Below are 16165 nucleotides of genomic sequence, written 5' to 3' on the forward strand. Positions count from 1 at the left end.
GAAATGGGTGGAGCTTAATGCAGGACGATCTTGGAAGGAAATCTGTGAGAGGCTGTAACAGACCTGAGATGCAGCCTAACGTCCAGCAGGGCAGAGTCTGGATCAAAGCAGAGAGACTCTACATATGACTATAATCTCAGTAGAGACGTGACGTTCTCCACCACTAAAGCCTCTAGCCTCAGTTGCTTCTGCTGCTTTGCTCTTGTACAGATGACCATCGAGATGTATCCCAGCGATCAGGTTGCTGACCTGCGAGCCGAGGTCACCCACTGGTACGAGAACCTGCAGAAGGAGCAGATGAACCAGCAGGCTCAGCTGCAGGAGTTTGGTCAGAGCAGCCGGCAGCAAGGAGACTTCCCAGGTGGGCCGAAGTTTTATCCCATTTCTCCCAAGTCCAACACGTGCGTGTGTGCCGAGCTGCCGTCAGCCTCTCAGTGCCTTGTGTTTTACGTCTGTCCTGGGTCCTGCAGGTGGTTTGATGGGACCGGTTCGGATGATCTCCTCGGGCCACGAGCTCACCACAGATTACGATGAGAAGACTCTGCACGAGCTGGGATTCAAAGACATGCAGGTGACCTGTGACAGCATCTCCTACGGCAAGCCCGCCCGATATGCAGTTGCCGACCGTTCACGTTTGTGCGTTGGGCCGCAGATGGTGTTTGTCTCTCTGGGCGCTCCGCGGAGGGAAAGGAAGGGGGAGGGCGTGCAGTTGCCGGCCTCCTGTCTGCCCCCCCCTCAGAAGGAGCACATCCCCATGCTGCTGCTGCTCCAGGAGCCGCACCTCACCACGCTGTTCGATCTGCTGGAGATGCTGGCGTCTTTCAAACCTCCCAGCGCCAACGCAGAGAGGCTGCAGGAGAGTCCAGAGGTACGGCAGCTGTGATTCCCCGCTCCGCGTGTGAAGCGCCAGTTGTTTAATTAGGCGGGCCGCGTAAAGAGGGGGCTTTGTGTGTGTGTGTGTGTGTTAAACCCAGAGTGCGCGCTGCGAGGAGCTTCATCTCCATGCAGAGAATCTGTCCCGGCGGGTTTGGGAGCTGCTCATGCTCCTTCCCACGTGTCCCAAGATGCTGCAGGCCTTCCAGAACATCTCTGACGAAACGGTTAGTCACGAGAACGACTGAGCAGTGACCGTTCCCACAGGTCTGTTCCACACTAGGATGATGAGCACTAAAACTCGTTGTTTCTTCATCATTGTAGAATGGGGAGGGTCTGTGTTGGAAGGAGCTGTTGAGGATTAAAAGTCCCCACAAGCTGCTGTACGCTCTTGAGATCATCGAGGCTCTGGGCAAACCCAACAGACGCATCCACAGAGAGTCAACGGTGAGAGAGACAAAATGTTTTCACATCTGGTTTCTTCTTTGTGTTCATCTTCAAACAGAAGTCAAAATGGGAAAAATCAACTGAGCTTAACAGATTCATGTGTTGAACTATCTTTAGAAATCCGGTTAGAACAGAAGCTATTTACTGTATAAAGTCATCTTCCCAATTCGTCCTTAATGGATGTTTTATTGACGGTTATAAACCAAATTATGATTATCTGAATTTACCTAAACTATCTGAATCTTAAATAATTAGTTTTATTGTGTTTTATCACACCCTGTTGCTCAATACTCTCAAGATTCCAAATACCACTACAGATATACAGGGTATAATTAGGATGATGATTTTATTTACGATCCACAGACTGTAAACATGTAATCAGCGAAGCTAAGAGCATCTTTTTTTTTAAACAGATTATCGAGTCTGTTTTGTGATAAAATTCTGATCTGTTTTTTCAAGACTCTTTATTGTCATTATGTAACCATAATGCCATTTTTGCTGGCTCAGAGTTCAAAACACAGACACAAATCAAGACACAATGTTAAAGCAGCTGAATTCTGAACCACTTGTAGCTCATGCAGAGATTTTCTTTAAAGGCCAAAGAGAAGAGAGTTACAGTGATGAATGCAGGAGGTGACAGGGCTATAGGGAAGAACTGATGCAGGGAAAAGAGGGACAGAGAGGATTAATAATGCACAGATGAAAATAGTTATTGATGTGAGAGGTGAAGGATGAAGTACTATCAAGGACTCTTTAGCCGAGGTAGGGGAGACATTAGAGGCATCCAGTGGAAGGGAGAAACTATCAGCTTTGGATACTATAGATTTGGTTCCTTCAAAGAGGAGCAGAGTTTTTTCACTGTTCAGTTTAATGAAGTAGGAGGTGAACCAAGGTTTTACTTTCAGGTAGGCAGGAGGTAAGGGAAGAGTGGAAGTGTGGAACTTGGCTTACATGAAAGATAGAGCTGGATGTCATCCGCATAACGGTGGAAATGGATGTTGGATTCTGTAATTGTTCAAGCTGATGACATTTAGCTTCAATGGACCAGACTTCAGGGGCGAGAGGGTAACTGACTGGGTTTTCACTGGAGCAAGATCATTCATAATGGTGTCGAAACAGTTCACCAAGCTCATCAGGGATGGAAGAAGGATCTGAGATTAGAGTTAAGCAGATATGAGAGGTGAGGGGATCCATGTTGATGTCATTAGTATTCCTGAATGCCATAAGATGTGGCGTGTTAGTTATGGAGAGACAGAGAGAAATGTTGAGTTAAAGGAGGAAATGATTGGTTAATTGAAGATCATCGGCTGAACAGTCTGATTGGGCGAGGCCAGAGCAGCAGGTCAGGTCCAGGGTGTGACCTTTAATGTGTGTGAGAACGCCGGTTAAACCGTATGCACCGACAACACCTCCTGACAAGCTAAATGTCTGCAAAAAGTCCTGATCGGCTAGATTTAAATGTCTGAGTCAGAAGAGACAGCAGCCACTTTACACATGATGTAAATTACTGTGCAATTGCACGAACGTTTCTGACAAACACTCGCAGAAAAGTGTGCAAATAGTCATTAACAAAGATGGAAACGTTCAAAGTAATTGATGCTCAAGTCAAAAGAGAGGTACCAGTGGCTTTCCAGGATGATGTAAAATACCGTGGATGTCTATACAAACACCCTTTGAGAAGCTAAAGGTGTTCAAACAGACATTAGAGACGGTGTAAATAATTCTTAAGCTTTGACCTACTGTTACAGTTTTAGCTTCTTTCTATTTTGGAACTATGATATTACGACAACAATAAAACTATTTTTGAGCCTTCTGGCTTTTAGCTGCCCTTAATTGCTCATTTTAGGATCAGAGGCCACAACAAGCTACAGCCAGGTTAAAACCTGGCTGTAGCTTAAGAAAAGAGAAGCAACTCATTGCACCAGTTGGGCTTAAATAACTTGTTGCCAGCAGAAATATAATCACTCATGCAGTAATTATCCAACAGGAGATTCATACCCATTTGCTTGGTTAAATCCAGGTGACAACTTTTTCTTTTGGCCTGGCAGTGTATGAGCTACTTGAATTATTGATCTTAACTGGAGAGTTGCACCTTCTCACATTTATCATGTGGTGAAGTTTTTGGTGGAGGAATGTTTGGAATGGCCATTAAAAGTTGAAGGAATTCTAAAATCCATACATGAAAATGTTTTTTTTTTTTTTTTTAGAGATTTAAATGGAAACTGCTAAATATTTAGGTTTATTGGCATGTTTTCGATGAAATACAAACTTGAATGTGAAGTAAAATGGATCTTGAGTGCAACCGAAGCTGACGGGGTGTGTGTCTTCAGGGAAGCTACAGCGATCTGTACCCAGACTCTGACGACTCCAGTGAAGATCAGATAGAAAACAGCAAGAACACCTGGAGCTGCAAGGTACGCTGAGCCACTGACGGCGCAGTGGAATCTCACCGACACACACCTGGTGGGAAGAAATGTTTCTGAGCACTCCGCTTTCTGCTCTTCACCCTCTGCTTTAGTTTGTTTCATCTGGAGGTCTGCAGCTGCTCCTGGAGATCTTCAACTCTGGCATCCTTGAACCCAAAGATCAGGAGTCGTGGACTGTGGTGAGACGTCCTTGTTGCACACTCTGCTTTTCCTCCGTCTGTCCCAACCAGTGTGTCTTTGTAGCTGATAGCAGACATTTATCATGAGGAGTTTGCTGATGCACAGACCCACTCTGATGCTTCAGAAAAACCATCATTTTCTCAGTATCACATGGTCTATAGTAGTAATGTCGTTAACCAGCAATGAAATTCTGCGTGCTCTAGTCTGTCTTAGCATCAGCGGATATTTTTGCTCCAATAGTTTTCAGAAGACGAGCATTAAATGTGTCTGACTAAACACAAAACCAGTTCTTAGTAAACTCATTCCGATGTTTTTATATTGAGCAGTACAGAAAACTGCTAAGCTAATGCTACCCTACTTACAGTGTTTTTATCAAACTTGCTGATAATCCAGCTCATAACATATAGCGACCCAGGTCCAGTTAATGGTGCGCTTTGTATGTTCTATAATTCATTTTCTAATGTTTTAGCTGCTCTGTGTCACATCTGGGGTTAACGGATCACATGACAAACGGTCTGACTGCTGAAGCAGCCGGCACGGCTCCTCTGTCACTATTTTTAAAAGATTATTGTTGGTAAAAACCCAGACTCATTGGATCTGCGAAATATTTAAGCACATCTTATTGGGTTTTACAATCTATACAGACAGAAAAGGATGAGAGACTTCAAAAGCCACCTTGGAACCATAGCTTTATTGATTAGAAAAATTTAAATCACTTAAATTTGTTTAAAAGTCGTGCGTTTGTAATTGTGAGGATAAATGGCCAAGATAAAGATTTGCTGTGTCAGCGTTTTTTCCTGATGATGTCCCCTCCTGTCTGCAGTGGCAGCTGGACTGCCTCGCCTGCCTGCTGAAGCTGATCTGCCAGTTTGCAGTAGACCCTGCAGACCTGGACCTGGCCTACCACGACGTCTTCTCCTGGTCCGGCCTCGCCGACAGCCAACGCAAGCGGGCGTGGCCTGGAAAATCCCGCAAGTCCACGGTGGAGCATGGAAAAGGCCTGCACATCCCCCGCCTTACAGAGGTACACCAGCTGAGTGGAAGGGGCGGACCCTGCTCACACAGTCACCAGACTCGCTCACCTGATTCTCCCTGTCCTCTCAGGTCTTCCTCGGCCTCGTCCAGGGCACCAACCTGATTCAGCGGCTCATCAACGTGGCCTACACCTACGACAACCTCGCACACAGGTGTGCTGTGCAGCAGCTTCTGAGTCATTTGAATTATTCTGTTTAGAGAAGGGACAATTGACACGCTCTGTTTTTGTTCTGCAGGGTCCTGAAGGCCCAGTCTGACCATAGGTCTCGGCATGAAGGTAAGAGTTGACGCCCCTCAGCTCCAGACAGCCACTGTGTAAAGCCTAAGAAGTCCTGATGGGGTAGAGAGAAAGAATCTGACGCTGTGGTTTGCTCCGCTGCAGTGACGCACTACTCCATGTGGCTTCTGGTGAGCTGGGCCCACTGCTCATCCACGGTGAAGTCCAGCCTGGCTGACAGCGAACACCTCCACGACTGGCTCAAGAAGCTCACGCTGCTGGTACCCGAGGTGAGCTTACCGTCTACACCGGCCTCTGCCAGATCAGGATTTCTGAAGCAGACCTTTGTGATTGTGGACATATTTCTAGTTTTCGTTTGTACCAACCGCGCACAAGCCCGCTAACAACACTTTAAATGTGAAAGGTGATTTATTGTTTTCATGTATTTTCTTCGTCCTGTTTTGTGTTGTCTTCAGCCGGCAGTGAGGCACGAGGCGTGTAACGGTCTCTACAAGCTCTCCCTGTCCGGTTTGGAGGGGGGAGAGTCCATCAACAGGTCCTTCCTGCTTCTTGCCGCCTCCACGCTGCTCAAGTTCCTGCCTGACGCTCAGGCTCTCAAACCACTCAGGGTGGGTCCTGTACACAGAAACACCTGCAATAAAACCCAAGATGTGGGTCCTGGCAGTGAACAGCAGCTGTTCAGAGGGGGGGGGGGGGCTGCAAGCCACACTCTGTGTCAGTAGTCCTCTGGGACAATGATTTGACTCAATTGGAGCTTGCTAAAATGAATCTAGTTTGCTTCCCTGAGATATCCCATCATGGGCTAAATGCCGGAAAAGCTGGGACACACCCCTTATTAACAGCGATGGAGAACTTATTTCTAATCTTTTGAGTTTTTTTTGACCTGAAAGATTTTTTTGCCAATTATGTTTACTCTTTACACGCTGTGATAGAACTGCACTGATAATATGTCTTTTTAGTCTGCCTGCTGTGAGCTGTCCTTATTTATACTGGAAGCAGAGTAGTCAATGTAAGCCTGGGGTTTTTATTCCTGTCTGATAAAAACAAAAGGATTTAGTTCATGTTTTGAACCAAATGTAGCACGTTTAGCGATCAGTGCTGGTAGTAAGCGTGAACCTCAGTCTCTGTGTACTCACTAGAGATTATCGATCCTCTCTGTAAGTCTGACATTTCCAGATCCATCATGTTCCATGACAAACAGCCAGAGCGGAAAGAGGCCATGAGACCATCAGAAGTCTAGCTGAGCGCAGCTGCAGCCAGAAAACAGGCCGCCATGCCTCCTCACATTATAAAGCTTTTAATGAGCGTCTGTACTTCCTTTGACTTTATTTTAAACAGTGCAGGGACACTAGCTTCTTCCTCCAGCGACCACTTCCTCGCTGAAAGATTTTGTACTTACCTTGATCTGTTAGCGTAAGCAAAGATCGGATTTTTGAGTTTGCCGCCTAAAGCCTTCACACCTTCTCATGTGGCTGGCGGTCCTGGGGCTTAGTAGCCTGGGAGTGAAGGACTCTGAGCTTTACTCACAGCGTTTACCTGCAGGTGGAGGACTATGAAGAGGAGCCCCTGCTGCGGACCGGCTGTAAGGAGTACTTCTGGCTGCTCTGCAAACTCATCGATAACATCCACGTTAAAGATGCCAGCCAGGTGGGAGCATCAGAGCACTGTCCTAGTGATCAGAAAGCAAGTCTATACAGTCTGGTGAACAGTGTTTCATCCTGCTGCTTTTACACTGCGCTGCTGCTAGTATTGGTCTGTTTGAACTCACAGAAGGTCTCTCCTTCTCTGTCGCCGACTGGCGCGATGCAGACCACCCTCCTGGACCTCGACGCTCTCGCCCGGCACCTAGCCGACTGCATAAGGAGGTCGGACAGCTTCGCTCTTTTATCGGAATGCAATGCTTTGGCTTTTTTTTTTTTTTTTTGGGCGGGGGTGGTGGGTGGGACTGTAGAGCAAACTGATGTGGGATGCTTTCTCACACTCAGCCGTGAGATCCTGGACCAGCAGGACGGGAACATCGAGGACGACGGGCTGACGGGCCTCCTGCGCCTCGCCACCAGCGTCCTCAAGCACAAGCCCCCGTTCAAGTTCTCCCGCGAGGGACAGGAGTTCCTGCGCGACGTCTACAACCTCCTCTTCCTCCTCCCCAGCCTGGCCGACCGCGCTCAGCCCAAGTGCAAGTCCCACGCGGCCAGGGCGGCCGCCTACGACCTGCTGGTGGAGATGGTGAAGGGCTCGGTGGAGAACTACCGGCTGCTCCACAACTGGGTCATGTCGCAGCACATGCAGTGTAGGAACAGTTGCTTCCTTCCTGGGTTTTAGCGCGCATACATACTGTTTAGATGATCAAGCCTGGGCTTTTTTATTAGCCAAGCTCTGCATGCAGGCTACACTCTGTGTCAGTAGTCGTCAATGACGATGATCTGGCTCAATTTGAGCTCTGCTACAGTGAGTTCAGTCTGCATCCAACAGAGGCGGCCCCTCATGTGGGTCTGACGCCGGAGAGACTGGGACATTATTGTGTTAAAGCTCAGCCGCCCAGTGACTGAGGTGCATTATTGCAGGGGAAAGTTCAGCAGTGATTTGTTGTCCCTGGTGTTTCCCTCCAGCCTCCCACGCTCCGTATAAGTGGGATTACTGGCCCCACGACGACGTCCGCGCCGAGTGCCGCTTCGTTGGCCTGACCAACCTGGGGGCGACCTGCTACATGGCGTCCACCATCCAGCAGCTGTACATGATCCCCGAGGCCCGCCAGGCCGTCTTCACGGCAAAGGTCGGTACCCACAGCACCGACGGCCAGAGCAGCTGGTCAGGAGCGTCTCGGTTCAGAACAGAGAGCAACTTCTTTAGTTTGTTCTCTGTGTGTGCGTCTGCGCAGTACTCTGAAGAAATCAAACACAAGACCACGCTGCTGGAGCTGCAGAAGATGTTCACCTATCTCATGGTAAGCTTCCCGTCAACGCCACTCCATCGCCTTTCTTCGTGTTACAACTAGTAGTAGTATGCTTTTCTTCATATATACACACACATAAATTTCAAAGTAATGGTATCGGCCGATACTGCACAGCCAGGTATCGGGTATCGGGTATCGGTATCGGGGTCAAAAAATGGCATCGGCGCAACACAACCACAAACTTGAATGGATTGTGTTATTTTGAAGCAACGTGTCATGACTGGGGATCAGATAATGCATCGAGGCTATTGTGCATTTGTGTTCAGTCCCCCTGAATCAGGTCGGTGTAGAACCACCTTTCAAGTAATTTTTACTCTTCCTACTTTGCAAAATAGTCAAAGCTCAGGGAGATTGGACGGAGAACATCCGGGAACATCGGATTTCAGGTCTTGCCACTGATTGTGAAATCTGGACTTTGACTAGGCCATTCTAAGCACATAAAGATTCTTTGATCCAAAGCATTCCCATAGCTCGGATTGTTGTCCTGATGGAAGGTGTAACTTCAGTTCTGTTCAGTTCCCCCCCCCAGAATTACCCTGACTTGTGTAGCCCATCTTCTAACCTACTCCGAAATCTTATTTTTGGAGACATTCCAGACTTTAAATGGCTTGTGGCAAAATACCAACAGGACATTTCAGCATGCGCCTGTTCTTCCCACTCTTCCATAAAGTTTGACATTGGAACATAAAGTCTGAAGACGTGGACTATCCAACTTCAGTATGAGCTCCATCACACTTTGTGTTTTGATTATAGTACCTGGGAACTTAGTAGCCTCACCCGGAGCGCAGCAGAGGACAGACGTCATCTGGGCACTGATAGCAGAAGTCCTGCTGCTGGAGTTGACGGTCATATTGCTGTTTGTCTGTCTTTGTGCTCAGGAGAGTGAGAGGAAGGCGTACAACCCGCGGCCGTTCTGTAAAACCTACACCATGGACAAACAGCCTCTGAACACCGGCGAGCAGAAAGACATGACCGAGTTCTTCACCGACCTCATCACCAAGATAGAAGAAATGTCCCAGGAGCTGGTAAGCGCCGCCTCATTTTGGGTTCATGGAGGTGAAATAACGACAATAGGGAATATTTTATTAAAGGCCATGCATTACATTATGGCTCATTAGTGGAAATAACAGCAAGACAAAATTCTTGGGAACTTATAATTATGCCAGGCTCCAACTGATGGGTTGACCCGATAACTTTTTTTTTTTGTCGTTCCACAGAAAAACACAGTAAAGACTCTGTTTGGAGGCGTCATCACCAACAATGTCGTTTCTTTGGTGAGTAGACCTATTTCTAAAGTTATATGAAAGATTCTGGATGAACTCGGCAGTTTGCTGCGTTTTGTTTTTACTATTTGAATCATGTTTAATTTTTAACAAACCTTCATATTATAATGATCATTTGCTCTGCTTTTATAAAGCTGTTGTTTAATGGCAGGTTTTCATGTCAATAGTTCTGTCAATAGTTGAAAACCTTGTTTTCCCAGGAGGAAAATACTTTTATTTTAATCAGCGGTTTAATAGCAAACTAAAATTGACCTTCCTATGCGGTAGGCTAAAGTCTGGATTCTGATCTTGAGATTTTTCTAGGTCTGTATCAGCAATGAAATAGAAATTAGGGCAAGTGTATTTTCAAACTTTTTTTCCCTATCCCGTTCTCTAAAGGTTGTATCCGTCACTCTATCATCGCTCCCTCTGTCCTTTCCTCAGGGTTTTGCAGGCTCCGTTTTATAATCTGGCTGCTGTTGAAATATCTGCCATACATTCATGGCCACGTTTTTCATTTATACTTTGAAATGGGCTTGAAAAGGAAGGACAATACTGAAAATGTGATCACGAAAAAGTCAGTGTTGTGCATCAATGTGGTCTGTGGACCTGATTATGTTCACTATGTATCATTCATGTGACGTCGCTCCATAAACTGATCAGCTTGGTGGTAGAAAGGCCCCATAATACTAAATGGATCCACGTAAAGGCCTCAAAAACGACTACATTGGTTCGTTTAGTTGAGGTTGTATGAAAAAGAACCACGCTCTTTCTGGCCATTATGTTTTATACTTCCTCTGAAGGTTTGCCAACTTTAAGGGTACAATAAATGAGCTATTCTGCAAACAAAACCTTTAAAGCTCCAGTTAAACATGATGTCAGTGTAGGTGGTGAACTGTTTCCGTTTGTCCGTCCTTTTTCCTGCAGGATTGTGACCATGTGAGTCAGACTGCAGAGGAGTTTTACACAGTCAGATGTCAGGTGGCGGACATGAAGAACATCTATGTAAGTGGGACACCTGGGAGTCCTAAGCAGAGTCCGCGGCCTGTTCCAGTTACCGCCATCACGTTCCCGTTCTCTCTTCTCGTCCTTCTACAGGAGTCTCTGGACGAGGTGACCATCAAGGACACCCTGGAAGGTGACAACATGTACACCTGCTCGCAGTGTGGCAAGAAGGTCCGCGCAGAGAAAAGGTGGGAGCGCATCCAAACACCTCTGGGTCAATAATGGGTTGCTGCCTGCAACGAGTCGTCTCACCGTGGCCCGTCTTTGATCCCACAGAGCTTGCTTCAAGAAGCTGCCGCGCATCCTGAGCTTCAACACCATGAGGTACACCTTCAACATGGTGACCATGATGAAGGAGAAGGTGAACACGCACTTCTCTTTCCCGCTGCGCCTCGACATGACTCCTTACACAGAGGACTTCCTCATGGGGAAAGGAGAGCGCAAAGAGGGTTCGTACGAGCTGTGTCAACTTTACAGATGGAAAAAAATTCAAATGTGTATTTTATCATCTTCATCGTGACTCTTCTGTATTTTAATATTTTACACAATTTGCAGAGCAGCAAATATATTCATGCTACTAGGCAATGAATAAACGAGTCGGCAATGCATTCAGTGATGCACAAACCTACTCAAAAACCGGTATAATAAAGTAATAATAAAGGTATAATAAAGGAAGACAACACAAGGCTCCCACACTAAAACAGGCTCTGTTTGAGCTTCTAAATATCAGATTCTTCTTCTTTTTTTTTTGTTTTTTTTTGTCCTTGAGCCCAGTCCAGCTGCAGTTCTTCACTCTCATCTTCAGTTGTTTTCACCTCCTTAGCTCCTTTTGCATTCTCACCTCTGCTGTCAGTGCATTAATCATTTTCCAGTCCTTCCTTTTCTGAGAGACGTTCATAGTTAGCGTCACTAGTGCACTCATTTGATCTAGCTCTATCACCTGTCTATCATATCGAAAGTTTAAACCTTTTCAATTGAAGATACTCCGACTGTAACTTCCAACGTTGAACTAATCTCTGACAGTGAGAGTTTGGTTAAAATATTTCACTTTACATTCTAGTTGCATAAGAAATTAAACAACACAAACGTATCGCGCTATTTAAGTTTTTTAAAAATCATTATAGTCTGAGAGATGTAAATTAAATTAGGCTAGCAGTGCCTAATGTCCAATTATAGGGACCGATTATTAATTGCAATTTCTAACACAAAGAAACGTTCACTTTATATTCATTTTATAAGTTTGAGTAGTCCATCTATTTTCAGTATACTCAGACTGGCCAGCAGGTGGCAGAGTAACACACCAGAGCAGGGGTCACCAAACTTTTTGAAACTGAGAGCTACTTCATTGGTGTGTCATACGAAGGGCTACCAGTACTGACCTTGGAACTAGAAGAGTCAGAGCTCACCTTAACTTCATGTAATATAAACATGTTTGATCAGACTCTCGTCTAGAGTCTGATCTTTTGAACCTTGATTTTCTTTTCACTGGAAGTAATATGAACGGCTTGGAGCGGCCCAACCAGGTCCTGACTTAAATCAGATAGAGAACCTGTGGGCGGGGCTAAAGATTAGATTATAGACCTTCCATCTTCAAAGACATTGAGCTCATCACCTAAGAGAAAGGACGAAATACCACAGGAAACGCAATAAGGCTTTTGTTGCTGTAAGGGCAAAAAAAGATTTCTCAAAAGATTGAGATGGATATAAATTATTTGACCTACCTGCCGCTATTTTCACCAGTAACGTTTTAATCTGCTGCTTATAGCGAGAGAAAAAACAAAACAATGGCAGGACATGTTTCTGCTGGTTTCTGTGTCTGAAGTTCTCTGTCTTGTCACTTAGGTTTTCGGGACGAGGGTGAGCCGAACGTCACAGAGAGCTACGAGTACGACCTCATCGGCGTCACCGTGCACACGGGCACAGCGGACGGCGGCCATTACTACAGCTTCATCAGGGACATCGTCAACCCCCACGCCTACAAGAACAACAAGTGGTAAGGGCTTTCAGGTGTCCTTCGGCTGATGTGGCTCACGGTCTCCAGCTCTCACATCCAGCTCTTAACACGGTCCTGGGTGTGTAAAACCTGCAGGTACCTGTTTAATGATGCAGAGGTGAAACCTTTCGACTCCGCCCAGTTGGCCTCTGAGTGCTTTGGAGGAGAGATGACGGTACGGCATGCTGCTGCTTCGCAAATGAAATCTCTGCATCACCCAGGCACAGCTAATATATTTTTTTTATTATCCATCAGACTAAAACCTACGACTCTGTCACTGATAAGTTTATGGACTTCTCCTTTGAGAAGGTAAGAATCTCTATCCATCTAGTTCCACTTTGAATTCTTCCCTGTGTGTGATGGAGTTGAAAACACCGTGTTGTGTGTCGTGCAGACACACAGTGCCTATATGCTCTTCTATAAGAGGGTGGAGCTGGAGGAAGAAAATGGAAAAGATTGTAGTTTTGATGTCTCTCCTGATCTACTTGAGGTACCCATTTTTTTTTTCTTCCCACAAAGTGTCATTTTGAGTCACATTTCAGATTAGCAGCACTCACATTAAGCTGTCTTGAACACTTTCAGTGGATTTGGCACGACAACATGCAGTTTCTGCAGGACAAAAACATCTTTGAGCACACGTATTTTGGGTGAGCTCGACGTCTTGTTACTGTGATGGAATGAAGTCCTGTTAACTAAGCAACCGTGGCTTTATGCGTCACTGTTGTATAATGTCCTCCTGTGTGTTTCCAGATTCATGTGGCAGCTGTGTAGCAGCATCCCCAGCACCTTACCAGACCCTAAAGCTGTCTCCCTCATGACTGCCAAGGTTAGAAATCCAGCAGGATCATTGTTAGGCGTGCTTGTTTTCATCATCCATTCATGGAAAGAAGTATTTTTATCTGCAGTCTTTTTGCCAACTGCTACGAAGCAGGTGTCTGTGCAACACCATCAGATGTCTGCACAGCTAGTAGACATGTTTACCTCGAGGCACCACCGCCGATGAAAGGCTTTCTGAAAAAACTGGCTGGAAATCTTCTCAACTTTTTCACAGAATTGGCTTCTATTTGTTCTTTCTTTTACAGCTCAGCACATCCTTTGTTCTCGAGACGTTTATTCACTCTAAAGAAAAGGTAATGTGTGCTCCAGCTTAAATAAGCACAGCGGTGCCTTGAGTTATGGGTTTAATTCATATTGTCACAGCGCTAGAGTAATTTAAATTACACATATATCAACCCATTCTGTCCCTGCTGAAATATATTAAAACGCCATTAACCCATACCCCCCCACATTAAATTTTTTTGTCATTTAGTTTTATTAAAAAAATGACATATAAATAATTAATATGGTACTGTATAACAACACAATACAATAAGATGTAATTAAATAATCTGGTGTTCAGTTTAGTGTAGTGCAAAACATTTTTTTATGAAGATGTTGATGGAGCTGGAGGAGAAGGGCTGAGCTGAATCCTGTTTATGGTGTTTTGCCCTTTCCTCACTTTCATCTGCAGGAATTTTCAATAAAAACCTGCCCCATGTAATCTGCTTCATCCTCTCTTTCAGGATTTTCCTGAAATGAGTTGGACAGTCGTCATTTAGTAGCGCCGTTGCATGCTCAGTTGCAACTTTGGGGTTTTCTTTTAAATATTCTGAAACTTTCTCTTAAATTCCCAACATTTTCTTTAAATTTGAAGTCTTAGAGATGCTTAGTTGCAGCGTTCACTGTGGCGCTTCCTGCTCCCAGCAGGACTGGGATGTCTGAAGCTGGCTCATAAGCCGCATTTTAGCTCTCAAGTCAAAGCATAAAAACGCCTCATGTCCTGAAAATCTTGGTAGTTGGGAGACTTGTAAGTCAAGGTACCGCTGTATTCTGTTTCTAGCCTGAGCAATGGCCAAGACTACAGAATAGGTTCATTGATCTTCATCCTGCTTTGCTCCGTCCAGCCCACCATGCTGCAGTGGATCGAACTTCTAACCAAGCAGTTCAACAACAGCCAGGCAGCCTGCGAGGTTTGAGCTTTAACAAGATTCTCTGCTGTCCTCTCAGACTTTGTTTTTCCAATAATCTGGACATTATGTATTCTACAATATGAGATTTAGTCTATCATTCATTCAATTATACAAAGTCAATATTGGAGCTAGTAGTAGATGGCTAAATAAATATTTCTACTGCTTCAGTTGCTTTTTTTGTCTTGCTCTGTTTCAGTGGTTTTTGGATCGGATGGCTGATGATAACTGGTGGCCGATGCAGATCCTCATCAAGTGCCCCAATCAGATCGTCAGACAGGTGTGCAAGAAAAAATCCTGGACCAACGCCATACCTGCAGAATCCCTTTAGAGAGGCATTCAAGAGAATGTCTGAGGGGGATTATGTGAAGTTGTGGTCAGGCAGTGTTATACCTCATCATTCTAAATGATGTAGTTGCATCATGCACCAAGCCAATTTTGGAGTAGTCTGGAGTGAAAAAGCTCCATCTGTGTTTACTGTAACACCTGCAGTCTCAGCATAACCTTTCTTCAGGGTTGGCAGCTATTGGCTGGAACTGGGATCTTTAGAAGCCTGAGGTCGGCTCCAGTCTGACTGGCTATGAGCTTTAGTTTTGTATAACAGCATTTCTCTGCCTTACAAAACTAATCAGTTAGACTACTGTAGACAGCAGCTACTATACTGACTGGATGCTACTATCCTCATCTCCTCCACAAACAGTTTAAGATGCCAAGGCAGCGCTATCTGTTTTTAGAGTTTGGTATTCATTCTCTGACTTTGTCTTCCAGATGTTCCAGAGGTTGTGTATTCACGTCATCCAGAGGCTCCGGCCAGTTCATGCCCACCTCTACCTGCAGCCTGGAATGGAGGATGGGTATGTCCCAGCTGAGGAGATCCTTTTCACTCTGGGTTCATTGCCAGTAAAGATGTACAATAAAAACACACATTGTGTATTTGCCTGAGTGCCCCTCTGGACCTGGACCTGATTAACCATATGGGCAACTGGGCAATTGCCCTAAGCAGTGAGGGCACAAGCAACATATCTATTTATCTCCGGCTTCATGTTAAATTGTCTGTCGGCGCCTCTGTGAGCATTTATTTTGTGGATCAAAATACACTTGATGACAGAATTTGAAGCGTTGAGTATAATTACTGTTTATTACGGTAATCTATTCTGTATTTTTGCCAGATTATCGTGATCTTGGGGTCGTAATGATGGGGCCCTCTAATATTGTAGCCCAGGGTACAACAAAGTGTTAATCTGGCCCTGCTCTGGACTCTTGAGAAAGATCTTTGGCTCTACTGTGTGACTGAAAGTGTGAAAAATACATTCCATTCTTCTGTTAATGGTGCAGATTTGCTCTCCCAGAGTATTATTGTGCTAAAGATCACATTTAGAGCATCTCTCTCTCTCTCCTCTTTGTTCAGCTCCGATGACATGGACGGCCCCGTGGAGGACATTGGAAGTCGATCCTGTGTCACTCGATTCGTAAAGACCCTGCTGTCCATAATGGAGCACGGCGTCAAACCACACAGCAAACACCTGACCGAGTACTTCGCCTTTCTCTACGAGTTTGCCAAGATGGGGGAGGAAGAGGTCTGTCTCAGTCTAATTCTAACTTTTCCCGTTCTGGCCCTCAGGACCCGCTGCCCACCAAGGTGTAATTGATTTATCTGCTCAATCCAAATCAATGGCTGAATACATTTTAACCCAATTAACTCTGCACAAGCTGTTGATCTAGTTCAGCTGAGTCTGGAACGTTCAAG

General features: G+C 45.4%; 1 protein-coding gene across 1 annotated transcript in view; it reads left to right on the plus strand.

Annotated features, from left to right (window-relative positions):
• Positions 1 to 16165, plus strand: part of usp34 (ubiquitin specific peptidase 34) — a gene marked incomplete in the record, with an annotated part of 102291 nt that overhangs the window by 71670 nt on the left and 14456 nt on the right. The window contains 26 exon segments of the mRNA XM_036136748.1: positions 4756 to 4950; positions 5031 to 5113; positions 5198 to 5238; positions 5344 to 5468; positions 5655 to 5807; positions 6742 to 6846; positions 6970 to 7064; positions 7185 to 7489; positions 7809 to 7972; positions 8078 to 8143; positions 9031 to 9177; positions 9370 to 9426; positions 10342 to 10419; positions 10513 to 10607; positions 10696 to 10868; positions 12262 to 12412; positions 12509 to 12587; positions 12668 to 12721; positions 12807 to 12902; positions 12995 to 13059; positions 13163 to 13238; positions 13495 to 13542; positions 14356 to 14421; positions 14618 to 14698; positions 15187 to 15272; positions 15827 to 15995. Coding sequence (XP_035992641.1) covers positions 4756 to 4950; positions 5031 to 5113; positions 5198 to 5238; positions 5344 to 5468; positions 5655 to 5807; positions 6742 to 6846; positions 6970 to 7064; positions 7185 to 7489; positions 7809 to 7972; positions 8078 to 8143; positions 9031 to 9177; positions 9370 to 9426; positions 10342 to 10419; positions 10513 to 10607; positions 10696 to 10868; positions 12262 to 12412; positions 12509 to 12587; positions 12668 to 12721; positions 12807 to 12902; positions 12995 to 13059; positions 13163 to 13238; positions 13495 to 13542; positions 14356 to 14421; positions 14618 to 14698; positions 15187 to 15272; positions 15827 to 15995 — 2853 coding nt within the window.

The sequence above is a fragment of the Fundulus heteroclitus genome, chromosome 5 (genome assembly GCF_011125445.2).
Source record: "Fundulus heteroclitus isolate FHET01 chromosome 5, MU-UCD_Fhet_4.1, whole genome shotgun sequence".
In the NCBI taxonomy this organism is placed as follows: Eukaryota; Metazoa; Chordata; class Actinopteri; order Cyprinodontiformes; family Fundulidae; genus Fundulus; species Fundulus heteroclitus.